The 16986-nt window shown below is 52.8% G+C and overlaps 2 protein-coding genes across 2 annotated transcripts; one reads left to right on the plus strand and one right to left on the minus strand.

Moving 5' to 3' along the window:
- Positions 1 to 558: 558 nt before the first annotated feature.
- CSUI_006892 (uncharacterized protein) lies at positions 559 to 6625 on the plus strand. The gene is made up of 9 exons (XM_068067042.1): positions 559 to 2048; positions 2147 to 2229; positions 2340 to 2397; positions 2505 to 2569; positions 2678 to 2799; positions 2923 to 2984; positions 3093 to 3244; positions 3363 to 3476; positions 3581 to 6625. Exons 1-9 carry the CDS (start codon positions 1344 to 1346, stop codon positions 4887 to 4889), a joined length of 2670 nt encoding a protein of 889 aa, XP_067920981.1. The 5' UTR covers positions 559 to 1343; the 3' UTR covers positions 4890 to 6625.
- Positions 6626 to 6941: 316 nt separating this feature from the next.
- Positions 6942 to 16613, minus strand: CSUI_006893 (uncharacterized protein). Its single transcript, XM_068067043.1, has 9 exons — positions 14436 to 16613; positions 13430 to 13764; positions 12755 to 12866; positions 12261 to 12313; positions 11275 to 11322; positions 10780 to 10837; positions 10169 to 10237; positions 9248 to 9312; positions 6942 to 8664 (listed from the first exon to the last, which is right to left on the minus strand). The coding sequence occupies exon 1, from the start codon at positions 15931 to 15933 to the stop codon at positions 15103 to 15105; it is 831 nt and encodes a 276-aa protein (XP_067920982.1). The 5' UTR covers positions 15934 to 16613; the 3' UTR covers positions 6942 to 8664; positions 9248 to 9312; positions 10169 to 10237; positions 10780 to 10837; positions 11275 to 11322; positions 12261 to 12313; positions 12755 to 12866; positions 13430 to 13764; positions 14436 to 15102.
- Positions 16614 to 16986: the final 373 nt, after the last annotated feature.

A 16986-nucleotide genomic window follows, 5' to 3' on the forward strand; every position in this document is an offset into this window, starting at 1 on the left:
GACGTATTAAAAGATTTAAAGTTCTACTTTTAACTGGATCAAAAAAAACGAGCCTCCTATCGACAAACTCGATTTCAACGCTAGTTATAGCCTAGTGGCAACGGGACGCGTACCTACACACAACTCGGGCTAGAAATGTGTACTGCGTTGTTAGGGCAGGGGGCACTGCTGGCCGGGGAGGCTGGACCTGTTTCTGAGCCTGGAATTGAGAGAAATTAAGCATGCCGTGAAGGTTTTAGTGCTTGCCCTGAACCTTAGGTGCTAGAGAAACGCATTGTCGGAAGCATTGGTGGCAGCGCAGGTGCCTCGAGGCGTCGTACCACGCCAGATTTTTGTCGGACTTGCACAGGGGTTTCAACGAAGTGGACATTCCTGCTATAAGGAGGCCGACCATCACGAGCAATTACCTTGTAGTGACCACACTTTATTTCTCCGTAGATGTCCTCCGCGGGGTTTGGTCGGGAGTAGGGATCAGTCTTTGCTTGGCCGAAGGACGCCTGAAGTGGCTTCTGCGACTACCTACGCCCTCCCGCGGCCGCTGCTGCGACGAGCAAGCAAGCCCGGTCTACCCGGCCCGGACTACAACATCAGTGCTTCGAGCCAAGCGTGGCTCGGTGAACCGCAGCATCACGATGGCGGCACCAACACGAGTCCCGCAGCTGGCCCACTCACGCGGGTGCCAGCAATGCCCGATACCGCACGGCTTGCTCGGAAATCTGGTAAATTTCGAGCTCGTTGAAGACAGCGTTACCTCCCATTGCTGGGCCGGTGATACGTTTCATATCTTTATGAGGTCGCTTTTTCCTGAATTCCGGCCTCATGCTGTAGCAACCTGAGCCCAAGAGGTATCCTCTCCTGTCTGCCTCGCGCGGCAGGAAAAAAGTCCGGCGGCTCTCCGCTTCAGCCATATTTCTCAAGACAGCCGCATCCTCCGTCCGCGAGAGTGCGCTGATCGTGTAGATGTATCTTTTCTTCTAACCTGGCGGTTCTCTCGAGCTCTTTCTCCAAATGAGGTCTCACGAAAAAAGCTGAGCTCATTAATTATCTTTCACGAAGTGATCTCTCCCCCTTCTGGAGCGGTATCTGGAGTGCAGCTGCGGTGTCGGGGCGGTCTTCGCCGCTACGGCTGAAAGTCGCAGGCTAACGAGCCGCACTATCCTTGTCATAAGTGTATCTCTTCGGTTTCATGCTGCAACCTGCTGGTAGACTGCGCGTTGCCGAGAGGGCTGTTAATCGCTTGTGGAAGTAGTTGTGACGCGCACTGCGAGCAATTGTCTCTGTCGGATGTGAACGTTATTTTCTTTTTCCGACCATACTGCATTTTCGAATTTGCTCGAATCCAAATGCTGCCTGCTCAGCATCAGTTCCCCGGTGTCCCCCCCTCTGGACCCGGCGGGGGATCCGTAGCTTACTCCCGTCGAGGTTCGGCACAAGCCCTTCCACCGCAAGTTCAGCAGCCGCCAGTTTACGGAAACCAAGCTTACCAGCATCCCTTTCTTCACCAAGTACAGCAGCAAGCCGGTGTCCCTCAAGGGCACCAGTCAGTCGTCAGGATGCCGTCCGGGAACTACCAGCAGCAGCGGCGTCCTTTTCAGACTCTACTTCCCAACGTGGGACACCAGGGCTCATTCCCACAGCAAATCCAGATGCAGTCGCACACAAGCCCGATGATCCAGTCGCCAAATGAAATGCGATCTGTTTCCAGCTCGTCGGCCATCCCGAAGGCGTTCCAGGGGCCAACTGCAGTACCAGAACAAGTTTCGGGGCACTCTGCTTCGTTGCCGCAACAGCCCGGCAACAGCGGCCTAACAGGCGCTCACACCGGTCAACCTTCTCAGGAACGATGCCTCTCAAATCAAGTAGCCGAGTTACCATCGCCGGGTACATCTCCAATCCAACAGGAGCTGAGGATTCGCAGCGCGGACGAGAGGGCAGCTGGTTCGGGGCCTCAGCAAACTGTCCCGGAGACAAATGTTGGAAAAAAAAACAAGTCCTCCGGATCGTCTGTCCATTGTCCGAGGAGGGGATCGACTGGGACCTCAAAAAAAGTAAGTGTACAAATCTCCTCGGAGTAATCTAAAGGAGATTGCAGTTCTTCGCTATCTAACCTGGTGAATTGACCGATGTCATCCTATTTTCCTTGCAGCCTACGTGCTTTGACTTGCTCTACAACGACGCTCTCATACGCCGAGCGAAGAAGCAACAGGAGGAAGACTTACAGCGCGCCAAGTAAGAACATGGTCAAAACTATCCCAATCTGTGACAGGAGTTTCCAATGGAGTGTCACGGTGCACTCCATGGGTGCTCTCTTCGACGTGTTTTTTTCTTTGTCTTTACAGGCCGCGTAGAAATGTCCCAGGACGCACGCCCCAGCAGTGGGAAGCGAAATGGAACGCGGTAAGCCCTCAACCTCATTGGAAGGGAGGCCGTATTACAGGATCTTCACTTCCCGCTTCCTTACGTGGTGTCGCTGTGGTGGCATTTTCTGTCGTGTCCGGTCTCAGATGGTCAGGAAGCACCAGGACAAGCTGATCTCGAATGAGGCACTGAAAAGAAGACTGGAGCTCAGGTAATTTTTGCTACACTCCGTGAGGCAGATCGGAAAGTGGCGTGTCCCCTGACTAGTTTGTCTGCAAATGTTGCTCTTTGTGTCTGCGCTGCCGTACCCATTTCTCAGCAAACTCGAGGACGAGCGCCGTGAGTGCACATTCAAGCCGGTGACGTGGAGCTCGCGCAAGTCCCTCAGGGAGCAGAAATCCTACCTATCAAAGCTCCAGCAATTCACCGATAAACAGCGGGGTAGGTTGCGCTGTTTGATGTGAAGACATTCCTGTATTCTAGGAAAGCCGGCGGCTGACCTTCATTCTTATTCCTCACACGAGAAAGCTTCTGTGTGCATCTGGTCTGGGATTCTTTCTTCAGAGCTCAAAGAAGCTATGTATGTACTGCATCATGAGGACAAGAAGATCGACGATCATATCGCCGTAAGCGCGCTTAGCTCAGGAGACATTCATAATGTTGACAATATTTACTTCTTCCCAGTGACGGGTCAGCAATCGACTTCCTGTCCCGTTGGTGGCTTTTTCGCTCAGGTGGAACTGAGCCAGGACATTAACAACGCTCCGATCACAAGGGAATCTGATGATGATATGCGCGCGCTTCTCGACTTCTACCGGAGACGGAGATGTGAAGAGGCTAACCGCCTCTGCACAAGAAAGCTGGACATTCTTTCTGAGGCCTCGAGGTAAGCGTTGCACCAGAATCTCCGCTTTTGCTCTGGAGTGGCTAGGTGCTCGTCCGCTTCGGACTGACCCACAACTTTTTGTCCCGGAGTAGCCATCTGATGATGTTGCTGTTGTCAGGCTGGAGCAACTTTATAAACGAACGGCCGCGTCCGGAAATCTGGACGAAACTGACCTGACGAAGTCAGTGGGATTTGACTTGCATTTCGCGCAAAACGTTCGTAACGAGATTACGTAAGTTATCAACTCCGCCGTTTCTAGGGTGCGGACGCCCGCTACGAAGACGCTCGTAGGCAAGTTGAGTACTTTATACGTACTGATGTCTTTTCTACCTTTAGGCAAGATATTGATACTGCGAACTCGCTGCGCCCGGGAGCAAGGTTCCGCGCTATACTGGACGCTGTCCTGATGGGTGAAGCTCCCCAACGTTCGGAGAGCCCTCGTTCCGCGGCCTCGAGTATGCGGTCATACACTCCAGGTGCAGGTGTGCACATTTCCACCATGAACAGAGCCACTTTTGGAGGCTCCCCGAGCGCATCCGACCACTTGGGATCAGCGCAATGTCCTCAAGGCTACAACCGTCATGGGGAATCATACAACGGAGATGCTCAGTACGGAAGTCATCATCTACACCAAGGAGGTTCATCGGCTCCCGGAGTGTGCCCACACTCCAGTCGTGGAGAATTCAACAGCCCCTCTAAAGGCCCATGCGCTGGAGTACCTCTGTCTCCCCCTCAGATGGAGCAGCAGCACCAAGGCATGGCTGCCCAATGGTCAGCGGGAGGTCCGTCTAACACCATGAGAGTCCAGCAAGTTGTCAGTGGGCAACCGGAGTCGTGGAATACCTCCGGTACAGGGTATCATGCAGTCCCTAATGCCCAACAAAACCCACAAATGCCTCAGCAGCCAACGCAGCAAACTTACGCTCAGTCGCTTCCGATGTCTGGTGGCTTCCCGCAACCCGCACACCAGCAATATCCGAACTACGGCATGGGAACCATGGTAGGGCCGCAGCAACCAAATCAAGCACAGGCTGGACACACTGGTCAGATGATGCGCCAACAGTACCCAGTCACGAATTACCAGTCAGGCACGCCTGCGCATCCTATTCAAATGCAGCCAGCCAGCACACCTGAAGGCTACGCGCCTATGTACGGATCCGCGCCGCAGCAGATCCAAACGCCCGGCCACCCCTCCTACCCGCAGTACCAGCCTTTCGCGTCTCCTGACAACCTTCACTCATTTGGGAGCGCTCCAACGACTGTGCAGCAGTGGAACCATTTCACGCCGAACATGCACGAGGTCGCGCGCTCTTCCACGCGTGCCGCCTCCGCACAGGGGAAAGTACTCAGCGGGGAACACGCCAGCGCGCCGTCTGTGGCTGGTGGACAGCACGGGCAGACACCTCTATCTGGCGTGTCGCCTCGAGTTGCCGATCAACAGCGAAAAAATGGGACACTACTGCGAGAGGTGTCCCCTGGACCCGAAGGCAGTGTCGCTCCTCCGGCGCAAGCCATGGCTGCCGCGGCGAAGATGGTTGGTGGTGCGATGCTTCGGATGGGTGGCAATGGCTACAGCACGTTCGTCGACTTCGCTTCTACAGCTAAACAACTCCAACGCGGAGGTACAGTGCCTCTCAGAGGCTAACAGGACAGCTGAAGGGAGGCGCTTGGCCGGACCAAACGGTAGAGTTCCGAAAGAAATACGGCCAAGGTTCGGCGTGTTGGTGTGGTGGCGCGCGGCGGGGGCGGTTCGTGAGACGATACCAAGCGTTCGTTGTGTAGACGTAGTATGGTGTTTTCATAGGTTGTTTGAGTGTCCATGGTGAATGATTGGCTGGCGAGCGATACTATGTTACATCTCGCCAAAATATGCTGTCTTTGAAACGGGTATGGGTAGCGGTAGCTGGCTAATATGTGGAAGGGTAGTTACGGTGGGGACGCCGCACGTACATGGCAGTTGTAAACGTCTGGAGCGTGACGCTTGCCGTTCCACTGTTACGTGAAATTGTGTGACCACTGTCAGTGTTGAGATGAGCCTGACAAGAGAAAAGGCAGTTAAGTGCTGGGGGCATCTGGAGGTTGCTCATGCATATGGAGCATGACCACTCACTACTTACCTATGAGCTGTTTTCCTGGTACCTAGCTCTCGTTGCGTAGACGCAGCATGGTATTTTCTTGAGTTGTCTTAGAGCTCATGGTGAATGATTGGCTGGCGAGCGATACTATGTTACTTCTCGCCAAAATATGCCGTGTTTGGAACGGGTACGGGTAGCGGTAGCTGGCTAATGCGTTGAAGGGCCGTCAGGGTGGGGACACCTAATCTGCATGGCAGTTGTAAACCTCTGGAGCGTGAGGGCTAGCCCGTTCCACTGTTACGTGAAATTGTGTGACCACTATTAATGTTGCCCAAGACGAGCCTGACAAAAAACAGTGAAGTGCTGGGGCCACGTGGAAGTTTTTCTGCATATGGAACATGACCACTAATGCATGGAATCAGCTGTTTTCCCTGGTCAGTAGCGTACTCCGGCTGCAAAGGCAAAAGAGTGGACGGTCTGTACTTTGGTCTACCGAAAACTGAATCTTCTGTTTATTAGTGCAACTGGTGGGCACTGCCGCAGTTTGTGCACTTTTTCTTGGCCCGCGGTAGCGGAAGCGATGCCGTGAGGGATGATGTAGTATGGGTGTTTGACTCCGAGCGGCTTCTGTCCGGCGCTCTCGGGACCGTGGGCAGAAAAAAGCTCGTCGGGTTATCTTGTGAGATCACTGAGGCGCTGGTTGGACGCGTGGCATGAGTCGTCGGTTCCACCGCGGAGGTTCGTCTGCTTGGGTTGCGGGTTATTGGAGTTGATGGCTGCTACCAAAAACCTGAGGAGGTCTCTTTCTTTCTTCTGTTCGTCATGTGTGGAGAGAGGCAGCGAGGTAGTCTGCGATGCGTCTTTGAGCAGGACGGCTTGAATCGCTGTTTTTTTTTTTTCGCCGCGATGTTTCCATCTGTAGACACCTCGGCAGGATCGGCCCCCCCCTCCCTGTTCTTGCCAGCTGCTGTTCAAGAGTCTTTTGCATCCGCGGAGCGTGACGGGCTTCTACGCTCCTGGCGACCAGACAAATTGTTGGTGGTTGTTTCTGGCGTATCTTCTCGTCCGGGCAGTGTCTTTGGCACCCCAACTTGTGTTGCTTCTGTTAAGGAATCGTTTATCACCACTGCCGCTGGCTTTTACAGGCAAGGCCTTTCGGACGACTGTTCAAGGAACTGAACGTGGCATTCTCATGTGTTGCAGTGAATGCGTCCGTATGAATCTATACAAAACTGCTGCGACGCGGCCTATGGATGCATCTCTTGGAACAGATTCAAAACGAAGCACTCCAAGATCTCACCGAGAGTGCAAATTGTTAACCGAGGTTTTGATTCCTAGTGGCTACCCGACGGGTTAGTACCCCCTATTCGAGTAGCGTATCCAGGAGACTCCATCCGTACACAAATACGTGCTGAAACCAGAGGCACTCGCGCCAAGAATTCTCTTGTAGTAGGCTTCAGTCTCAGGACGAGCGTTTGCTAAGTGTCGGCTGCCTCTGTACTGTCGGTTCACCAGACACTCGTACCAGTGCGGCCGTCTGGAACAAGCAGTTTCCAGATATGCTCGCAGTCTGCACATCCGTCTTCAGTGAGCTATATCCAGTACACCCAGCCAGCAGCAGTGTGCTGCAGCGCCATCCTCTGTGCGCTACCGGCGGCCTCCTTTCGATACTGAGCGCGGCCCACAGACCTGTCGACCTTCCCGAAGGCTCTGAGTTGAGATCGGAACGTGTAGAGTTTGCTAGTCAGCCTGGGTACGTTGTTCGAATTGATGACACCCGAAATTCCACGCAGCAGCTCCTTCCCTACCATATGTTGTACGCTAGCAAAGAAGTGTGAATAGAACAAAGATATGAAGCCCAGCGTTGTTGGCGCGTTTCACTGAGGTGGCTCTCAACAGGGCCTCGTACCTCCTTTGGTCACGAAGGAAGACTCTGTTCCAGACATTCCCGGCGTCCGCCTGGGGCCCGCCCTGCTAGTAACAAACGAGCAGGCAAACTAACAGCCATTTACAACTGTAGCTGTGGGTCGAGGTTTGCGTACTTCGCCGCCAATCCATTTGGGCGACAGCCCCCGCTAGGCGCCTCGCAGGCTGGCATGTTGGAAGCTGGTCTGCTAGCACAGTACCTCAATACAGAGATGTACTCTTGCCATCCGATGCACCTATTTCCAGCAACCGTAGGCCCCCAGGTGATTCCATGAACGAGGTTGTTGAAGTATCCCAGAACACAAACAGCGTGCCAGGAAGTTGGCAGGGCTCGCTGTCCGGAGTCGACGTCCTCCTCTTCGTTGACCGTGTCTTCATGCACACGCATGAAAACTTCGTATGTTGTCTTTATGACCTGGTACTATCGGCATCAAGCGTCACCTGGAATAGGTCTACATATCCAGCCCCTGGCTCTTTGCCTCTAATGTTATCGCTTCTCCTAGTTTTCTGCCCCTGGTTCCAATAGAACAGGGGCCAAAAGCGCAACCAACTCTAACGGTACGAGCCACTGAATCCAATCCAAGACAATGCCTCACCGTGGCTTTCTATGCCGCGCTTCTCACTGCCTGACGAGAAAGTCGTAGAGACTTCTTTCATCTCTGCATCAAGTGTATTGTGACGCTCAGAAACAGATGTTCAACTGTGCTGCTCGAGGCGCAATATGACATCCGCTCGAGTGGGACTGAGTGGCAAGGCAGGAGGTGGCCAGACCGAGATGTCCTTCGGCTGCCTTCCTTGTCGCCCTGTGTAACCCTTCAAAACAGCTCCGCACAGTAATTCTCTCGTGCTGCACTCTCCGCAATGTTTGATCGGAGTCTCCGAGCTCCTTCTTTCTATCTTGAATCATGTCCTACATTTCGGATCCCTACCAGGCTGAAGCACGGACGCAGAAACACGCGGCTCTCCCCTGCTCGGCTGTCTCTGTTTCATGTTCTAGATGTCCCCGACGCCTTCTTCATCTTCCGTCATTGTCAGCTCTTCTTCTTCCCTTTCCGCCAGTCCCGCTGCCTTGCGCCACGCCTCGAGGGTGTCTCTCCCGTCAGGCAAAATCGGAGCTTCGAACCAGCCGTCACCTGGAGGAGGAGCTTTCGTAGGAAGCGTTACTAATAGAACAATGCCATTCTCCCTACAAGCCGCGTCTATCACAGGCCCTTGTCCATCCAGTGAAGGTGCTGTTACACCCGGCACCTCTCCGAAGTGATGCTGTGACTGCTGATGCTGAAGCCCGGGTTCACTCCTGTTTCCGTCTTCCAGACCTTCTCGTTCAAAAAGTTTTTCTGAGAACTCACTCGGGGACCGTAGGTCGTGTCGTTGAGATACTGTTATACCCGCTGCCATGATGGCATCCCAGACACGTTGCTACGAAACGAACACAAGCATCACACGTTACTCCTCAGCCAGACTCAAAAGTGCCCGACTCGGGCTCCAGTTCAGTTTTAGAACGAAGGCGCACGAGAAATAAGATGGCAGCGACATACCAGAGCATCACACCCATTGGAGTGCTGTAGTCACATCAAAGATAGAGAGATAGATATATTATATGCTATTCTATATGTAGGACAAAACTGTAGAAGCACGCACGTGAAAGCGAAGAGAAGGATACCCACGCCCCTGTGAACGGCACCAGTCCTGCATAGAACGACGATTGTCTGACCACTGTCCGAAGGCAAGGAAAGAGTTCTGATCCACACCCTGGAACTGGATATTTATTCGCGAAGGAACACGAGAAGACGCAGACTAAAAGCGTTTCTCCACCTGCCCGTCCTTTCCGCGCGTACCACGGAAGAGGTCTCCTACAGTGAAATATCGGCCCCACCTCAACGGACAAAAACTGAGCGGATCTGATCCCTAGAATACACTGCGTTCCATGGTCTGTCACACACCCCGTAAGCATGGAGAAAACTCGGACAGTGAAGCTACCTCTGACCTTTCCTCTAATTACCTTTGAGGCAGCATACAAGACGCGTTCTCGTCTGTTTTCTGAATCGGGACAGTAAAAAAGAAATGCTGCAACGACGCACAAAAAAACACACTTTTCTCCTGAATCCACGCGTCGGTAGCTATGCTGAGTTCGATACCACGACAAAGGGACAAATGGAAGGAACCGCAAACGCGAAATTCGGAAGCATACACAGACAGGACTTTTCCGTAGATACATGGGCAGATAGTTGAGTACTTCCTGCCAGAAGGTAGGCAAGATGTACAACGGAACATACCTATACGTATGCAGACGAGAGAAGAGATAATAGACGTGACAACGAACTTTCCGTTCGCCCCTGCTGAAGTCGGCGGCGTTGTGCTATCCCTAAAGAGAGGCCGCAGCAATCTAACCCTAGTGAGGAAGACAGCTATACAGTCTGGTTCGCTGGTACTCACCCCCCTGGAATACTACTAATGCTCGTCGCTCCTGGTTACTGTAACTCGGACTGACAACGCGACGAAGAACTAGCCGAACGAGAGCTTCCAAAAGCTTTCGCACGATAGACGCGTCCGGCTTTTGCATAGCCCCATATTCTTTTCTCCGGAGAAAGGAAACAATTTCAAGCCCCGCCGCTACACTGTCTGAGTAACCATGTTTCACCTGTATGCTCGAAGGGAACCCGCGAAGAACGTTTGACGGCACAGTGGAACGAGCCCGCAGCATCCTTACATATGTATAGACAGAGGTCTTTCTAGAAGTGTATGTATACACTTACGTAACATCAGCACATATGTACGCCTATGTGGACGCGCGCGTCAGTACACATGCATACAAAATAGACTTGAAACGGAGTGTAGTCTACGAGAAAAAAACTACACGAAAGAGGCTGCCAGCAGAGCACCCTGTCCCCCAACAGCGACTTCCTTAGCTAGTTTAACCAACCTGTGGTGTTCTGGTATCTCAAAAGAAAATAGCGCGGGGGGCCATCTGCCACGTGCTGTTGCAGCAACCCTGTTAGAAGAGCAAAAAGGACGAGCGACGGCACCGAAGTGACACGCCGCACCGAAGCATACACCACACTCTTCCGGCTACGCGTTCTTATCCATTGAACTGTGCACGGCACGGACATGTATTGAATGGAGCCAACGCACACGGATACCTCCACAAGATGAAAGATTCTCGGGATCCGCATTCCTCATACAAAACTGCAATGTCGGATGATTTCAACGAGTGAACCCCCCCAAAAAAGCGACTAGATGAGATCAGCAATGATACAGTGTCTACCACAGACAGGAAACAAACAGTCGACACAAAATCTAACCAATCAACAAACAGAGGGACCCGTGAGGCAAAACTGCAGGTCGTGCGAATACGACTCGGAAAGACGAGAAGCCTCTCGCAAACTCTTCTGACCCTTCTCTAGTGAACATCATACTCACAGGGCCTCTCCCTACCCTCTTCCGCAATGTTACTCCATACCGTTGAAGATTCTAAAACGCCTACCCCCGGTCCTACCCGCGATTATTCTCACAGCTGCTGTTCAGAACAGCTACCTGGAGTTTCATAAAGGCAAGAAAGGGCGGTGAGAGTCGAGTCCTCATCATCCACAAGCTGCACAGAACGCCCACAAAGGACGGTTTTTTCAAGAGGGACACAAGGAAACACAAAAGAAAGCCTTGTCATACGTTGGCGTACAGAGAAACAAAGACAAACGTGACGAGAAGAACGGTGTCTCGCTGAGTCTGTTCTCCATTCGTCTTTTTCAGCTGGAAAAAAGAACACCCCGCAGCTACTCCCGTCACTACAGATGCTAAAAGTACGATGCATTCATTATGCCCATCAAGAATGGAACCTGTCTGTTTCTTCTCAGTCCTTTTCTTTTACAGAGGGACAAGCAACATCTCGTAGCCAAACTAATACGGATGTGACTTCGACGGTTCGTGTCTTCGATGCACAGTGTAAGCATCAATCTATGCCCCTTTACGCCCACAACCCTTTCTTTGCTCTGGCCTTCGTCGGAAAGAATCAGACTTTGATTGTGGGCTTACAATTTCCAGACACGCGATGTCTCCCTGGTGAAACTGCTGAAGGCGCTCCTACGAACAGCAGTGACCACGCAGAGGCATTAGCATGTTGTAAACTAACGTCTGTTGCAACGCCGTCTCAAACTCAGGCCCATTTTGCTCGACGAGTTAAGTAAAGCGGGAAGATGAGAGGCCTTCAGCGATTATCTCGAAGTCTCTTTCTCATGCCGCCATTGTTTGGTCTGGCACGGTCCCTAAGAAATAACCGGGGAACTCCTGGCATACAGTCCACACGCGCGACGTCCAGGCCGAAAAAAGACCCACCCGCGCGGACGCCTATACAGGTGGCACATCCGGCTGTGCAGATATATGTTCCTGAAGCACGAAAGTATGCGCGGACTTGCGTACAGGGCTTCCACTGTAACTTTTGATGTCCCGCCACCCACCATATATACGCGCGCACCTTCCTGTTCACGTCGGTGTGTAGGAACGCACTTTCTGAATATTGGGTTTTTCTCCCTTTGTATTGATACACACATTCACATATACACGTACGCGTACGCCTGCTCGTGCGCGCACTCCAAGTGAATATACGTATCCGTCCCCGTAAGTGAAAAAAACGCGCACGCGTCCGTCCATGTAAGTACAGAAGCGCGTACACACACTACTGTGGCCGCTCTCCGAGGAAAGGGAATACAGTCTGGAAGCAGGAGTTTTCTTTGGTGTCCGATGACGATGAAGACTTCTACTTGTGAGGTCGACCGCCGTTCCACAAACACACCGTATAAGATCGCGATTTGCTCTTGTAGACAGGCCTGCATGCGGATGCACTACCGGTACGCTACGTGGAGCATCCCAAAGGTACAACTACTGCGGCGCTGGGGCTGTCCTTTTTGCTGTCTGGAGACCGCTATAATGTATATCAGAACGAAACACCCAGCACAGCCAAGGAGACCTCTTTTCACCCTTCCTTCCCTGGGTAGTCGGGACACCGCCGCAGGAGCGCTTACCGCAAAATCGTCATCCGCTTCTAGGGGGACGTAAGGCGTGAGAGCTGCCAGAACTGCAAATGCAGAGAAGCACGTAAACAGAATCTCAATGAGTCGACTTGCAACACCCCGCCGTGCCCCTCCTTGCTTTCTGATGGCCAAGGCAACTGACTCATCAACATGGGGCCATCGGTGTAGATGCTTCTCAGAGAGTGAAGTCTCAGGCAGCTCTCTCTGTACAGCCGGAGTGTTGACACCCACCTTCTTTAAGCACCCTGTTGAGATAGAGCGGGCATGACACCTGTAAACTTCTAAGGGTTCTACGGACCGGAAGACTACCTCGTTGCCGCGAGATCCCGCAACCTCGCACTACACTGTAAGAAATTTAGACGGGGAACGAAGCCTTCCTGATTGGCTCTTGTGACAAACCACCGTGCTTACTTCTTCTACAATATCTGCGACAAATGCGCATCATCACGAGCTACAGTCAGGCACAGAACTTACGTCGGTCTCACCGGGTGCATTTCCTAGTTCCAGTCCGTAGTATCTTCGTCCCTCGGCTCCTGCCTTTGAAACAGCCCAGTCGGGACACACGCGGAAAGGATAAAATGCTGATCTAGACACAGGCTTTTCACAGCGAATACAGAAGACACATGCACTCACTTACCTCCTGTTCACATAAAGGTCTACAATACACTGACCAGGTATGCACACACACCTACGCATATACGCAGAAGAGCGCCTGCAAGTATTAAGGTACATGACGCGCCCGAGCGGCATGTACCCCGGTCTTGCCACAAAAAGGCACGTGCCTGCAGCATTTCATCAGCTCGGAACGAAATTCAGTCAGTCGACGAGGTCGCCTTGTGCAAACTAGATAACTATGTACGACAACGACGCACTCATTCGTGCTTGTGAACCTTTCAGGTGAAAGTAACCATTACTATACACACCCACCGACACACAGATTGACATACCGACCAAAAACTCATGAACTCGGTTCCCTCAACAATGAGTATAGAAAAGCGTCTACACCCTCAGTCCGAGCTGTAAGTGAAAACGATCTGAATACCACAAGGCAGACACGACGTCTGTGTCGCGCCTACACCCTCAGTCCGAGCTGTAAGCACGAACGACGTGGATACCACATGGCAGACACGATGGCTGTGTCTTAAGCCCCACATATTTACCTGAGAACGAGCCCGAGCTGCAGCGAGATGTCTCAGCCTTCTTCTTCCCTCTCTCTCTGCCTGTCGGAATGCCGGCCAACTGAGGTACAACTGAAACGAGCAGACGCGCATTACACAAGGACAGAGGGGAGGGGGGTTACGACATCTCCCACGGTAGATTAGAACACGTCCCCTCCAGACAGAGCACGTGGGAACACCTCACTAGATTAGATGCGTAGTACTCCTTGATCGGCCGGGGAAAACGGATGGAAATGCGCAAAGACCAGGAGGCGTAGTCGATGAAGGTTCGCCTCCACACTGTGCATGCAGCGCTCGGGGTCCATGACACAACCAACCTGCACCGTTGCACACCCAATTCACGAAGGTTGCTGTGTCCTCAACAGCTGTTGCACGTGTGAGACAACTAATTCACACAGAAGCATACTCGCAGACGACGGCGAAAGTGTTGAACAACAACCGACCTCATCATCACACCATCCGAAGCATGGCGCTGATCCCCGAGGTTAGTGTGAGGCAGCATTACGCTGCCATCTGGTGAGTGTTGCCAAACATATCAGATGCCACACACGGCCACCCCGCAAGCATGAGCAGGAAGGCGACGGTTTCTTCTGAACACACACCCTCATCAGCTGGGCTTACGCTACACTGCGTCACCGTACACCAGATTTTGAATGGCAAAGGACAGACACGTTCCTGGCAATACTGGAAGTCTAGGGGGAGGAACACGCGTATCTAGCTAGCAAGAGCAAGCAGCACAACGCTGGAGTGACAGAACAGAGGGGTAGGGAATGCGTAGAATGTGGTTGACTACAGCATGCAGGATTACACTCAAACACAAACACACACAGACACTCCAGGAAGGCTGGAGCCTACCGCTCCTGAGCGTGAGTGTGAAGTGTACGTACACTTCAGTAGACAGGCATGCTCGGTTACTTCCTCTAGACATGTAGTCTTTTCCGATGTTGTCCCTTCCCCTTCCACAAAAGGTCCTTAGGCAATCGATTACCATTCAGGCGAGTTAGATTCAAAATCAAGGCGAAGCAAAAAAATCCGTGGGGCATCAGGAGGAGCTGCTGCAGCCAGTCGGTCAAATCGAGCAGTGACTGAATCTCCTTTGAATGGTGCTGCCTCAAGGAGAGACAGAACACCTGACGAAAAAGACACAAAAGACATTCGCCGTCTTTCGTCCAGAGCGTATACGGACCTCCAAGTCTTACCCGTGTGTCCACCACGACAGAGGACGGAGAGACATTTTCTGGAACGCTTTGCTCAACACTATTCTTCTGTTCCTTGGTGCGATCGTCAACCCCCATTTTCCCATCAAGTCCGTGATCACGCAATTCTTCCCAACAAAAGAAGCGAGTGAGCGAAAGCACCCCTCGCTCTGCAAAGACGCGTACTCCGTCAGTGTCAATGGATGTATCCCCCCGCAGGAGCTTCCTATGTAGAGACATCATGGTAACGAGAAACTCGAGAGAGTACGAGATTCCTTCGCTTGGGATCCGTCTACTTTCGCATTCAGTCGCGTCGGTTATACTGTCCGCCAGTACTTCCATGCGCTCGTGTTTCGATCCCCTGACAAAGTTTCCGCGCCCACAGACGTCTCTACGCAGCTGCGGCAGCGGAAGAAGTCGGATACAGCAGATGTGGATCAAGTAGTAAAGTTCAAGAAGTTACACCCGTATCTGTCCCTTTTGTATCGTACAGGTTTCTTCATCGACTGTTATAACGAGGCACTCATCTGGGCAGTCTGCCTCCACCACCTTCCGTAAACGGCTTTCCAACTCTGCATCAAAGCGTACACGAGGCACTTGCTGTTGTTTTTGTCCCTCTTCTTCTGTCCGCATGTCGTCAACGTCATTCCCAGTTTCTACGACAATCTCCTGGGGTGCAGTAGACACAAAAGCCAACATTGACGACGCGGGGGCGGAGCTCCCGGCATCTTCTGGCCGGGAGGAACCAGACGAAGAACGCAGACCCTGCAATGCTGCGACTACGGAAGAGGAGGATCGGCGCCGCGATCCTGAATGCTCTTCCGGCTTCTGACTGTCCTTCTCCGGGGAAGGCGACGCCTTTGTTCGGACGTCCGCCGCAGAAGCAGCTGACGCATGAGGTGATTGAGCACCCGGCGCGTCTGGAGGACGCGTGGCTGCAGGAGAACCTTCGGGAGGATCCGTGTGCACCTCCGAAGGTGCCGGGGGGCCCGGTGAAGCCGAGGAAAACATACTGCTAGCAAAGGCAGGGAGGGAGGACAAAAAAAGCTGGGAGCGGAGAGAGGGAAGAAAGGGACGAGGAGACGGCCACGCAAAAAACGACTTGCGTGGACAAACAAAGGGAGACGAGGAAACACACAGGGACAGACGACCACTCTCACGAGGGGTCACGAGAGCAGCAGACCTGGAAATATGTAGCATCACAGTGGACAGAATTGCGAAGCTCGAACGAATGTGTAGGCTTTGTGCCTTGGTGTAAAGCAGCATGTCATAGCTGGACCCCCCGCTCATCAAAGGAAATCCTCGAACACAGGAATAAGTTTCTTGGGGAGTAGTAGGAAAGTCATGCCAACCCTGAACCTGTAACGGAAAGGCCTGCGAGTGTTGCCAGTATTCCGCGGTCTCATGCGCACTTTCCGAGGAACTGTTCGACGGGGTATAGCGTACAAAAACAGGTGAAGAGAAAAGACGGTAGCGTCCGCCTCGAATCTCCACAAACAGCTTGGCAACTCCCGGATCGGTTCTTCATATTCCCTGTGTCGTCAGCTAGCCCGGCGGAACACAGACGTTTCGCGGAGTGTCCGCTCTTATGATCTGAACAACCTCGACAGCTAAGCCGGGTTCTTTCCTCGGCGTTGACTTGCGCTTTCACGAGTGTCCGCGGATATGAGAAACTGTGAAAAAAGGGCCCCTTGGCATGCTGCTCGCCTCCGCATGCCCAGTCGCTGCGTCCGGAGTGGCTGCGAGTTACACCGAACTGCTACCCAGGACAATGTGCAGATCTTAAGCGTGAACAAGAGTCAGGGGATACCTGACTGTAAAACTCCATATAGTGTCACGCATGTTTGAGCGCCCATGTGACGTTCGGTTGAGGTCCTTGGCTTTCTCCACGGCCGCATGCAGTGCAGCCATGCAGTACGGTTCCATTGCCTCTGGTTGCCCGCGGGCTGACGCGAGCCATTCAACTTCAGTGAATACAGGGCAGGAAAAGGGGACGCTACAGTAAAAAATGATAGTGTCCCGCCGGGTGCATCTGCAAAGAGTGGATTCGTATGCAGTTCCAGACTGGCAGGCGGTGTATGCACGAAAAGCGTCGGCTCGTTAGTTCACCCGGAATCTCCCGGTGCGCCAAGGTACTACCGGTAAGTAGCATACTCCTAGGAAAACGTAGCCTGCGCATTCCTACACCTGCTCGTGTCCGCCGACGCGTTGGATCGAAGATGCCTGTCCTACAGCAAAGCGATGAAAGTGGCGCCAACCCTGTCTCCCTGCAAATCCCTGCTGAAAGGACGGGACTGGCGCCAATTTCATGCAAGGCAGACGCGGCTGCATTACCAAAAAGGG

This window comes from Cystoisospora suis, assembly GCF_002600585.1.
Source record: "Cystoisospora suis strain Wien I chromosome Unknown contig_3549, whole genome shotgun sequence".
Lineage (NCBI taxonomy): Eukaryota > Apicomplexa > Conoidasida > Eucoccidiorida > Sarcocystidae > Cystoisospora > Cystoisospora suis.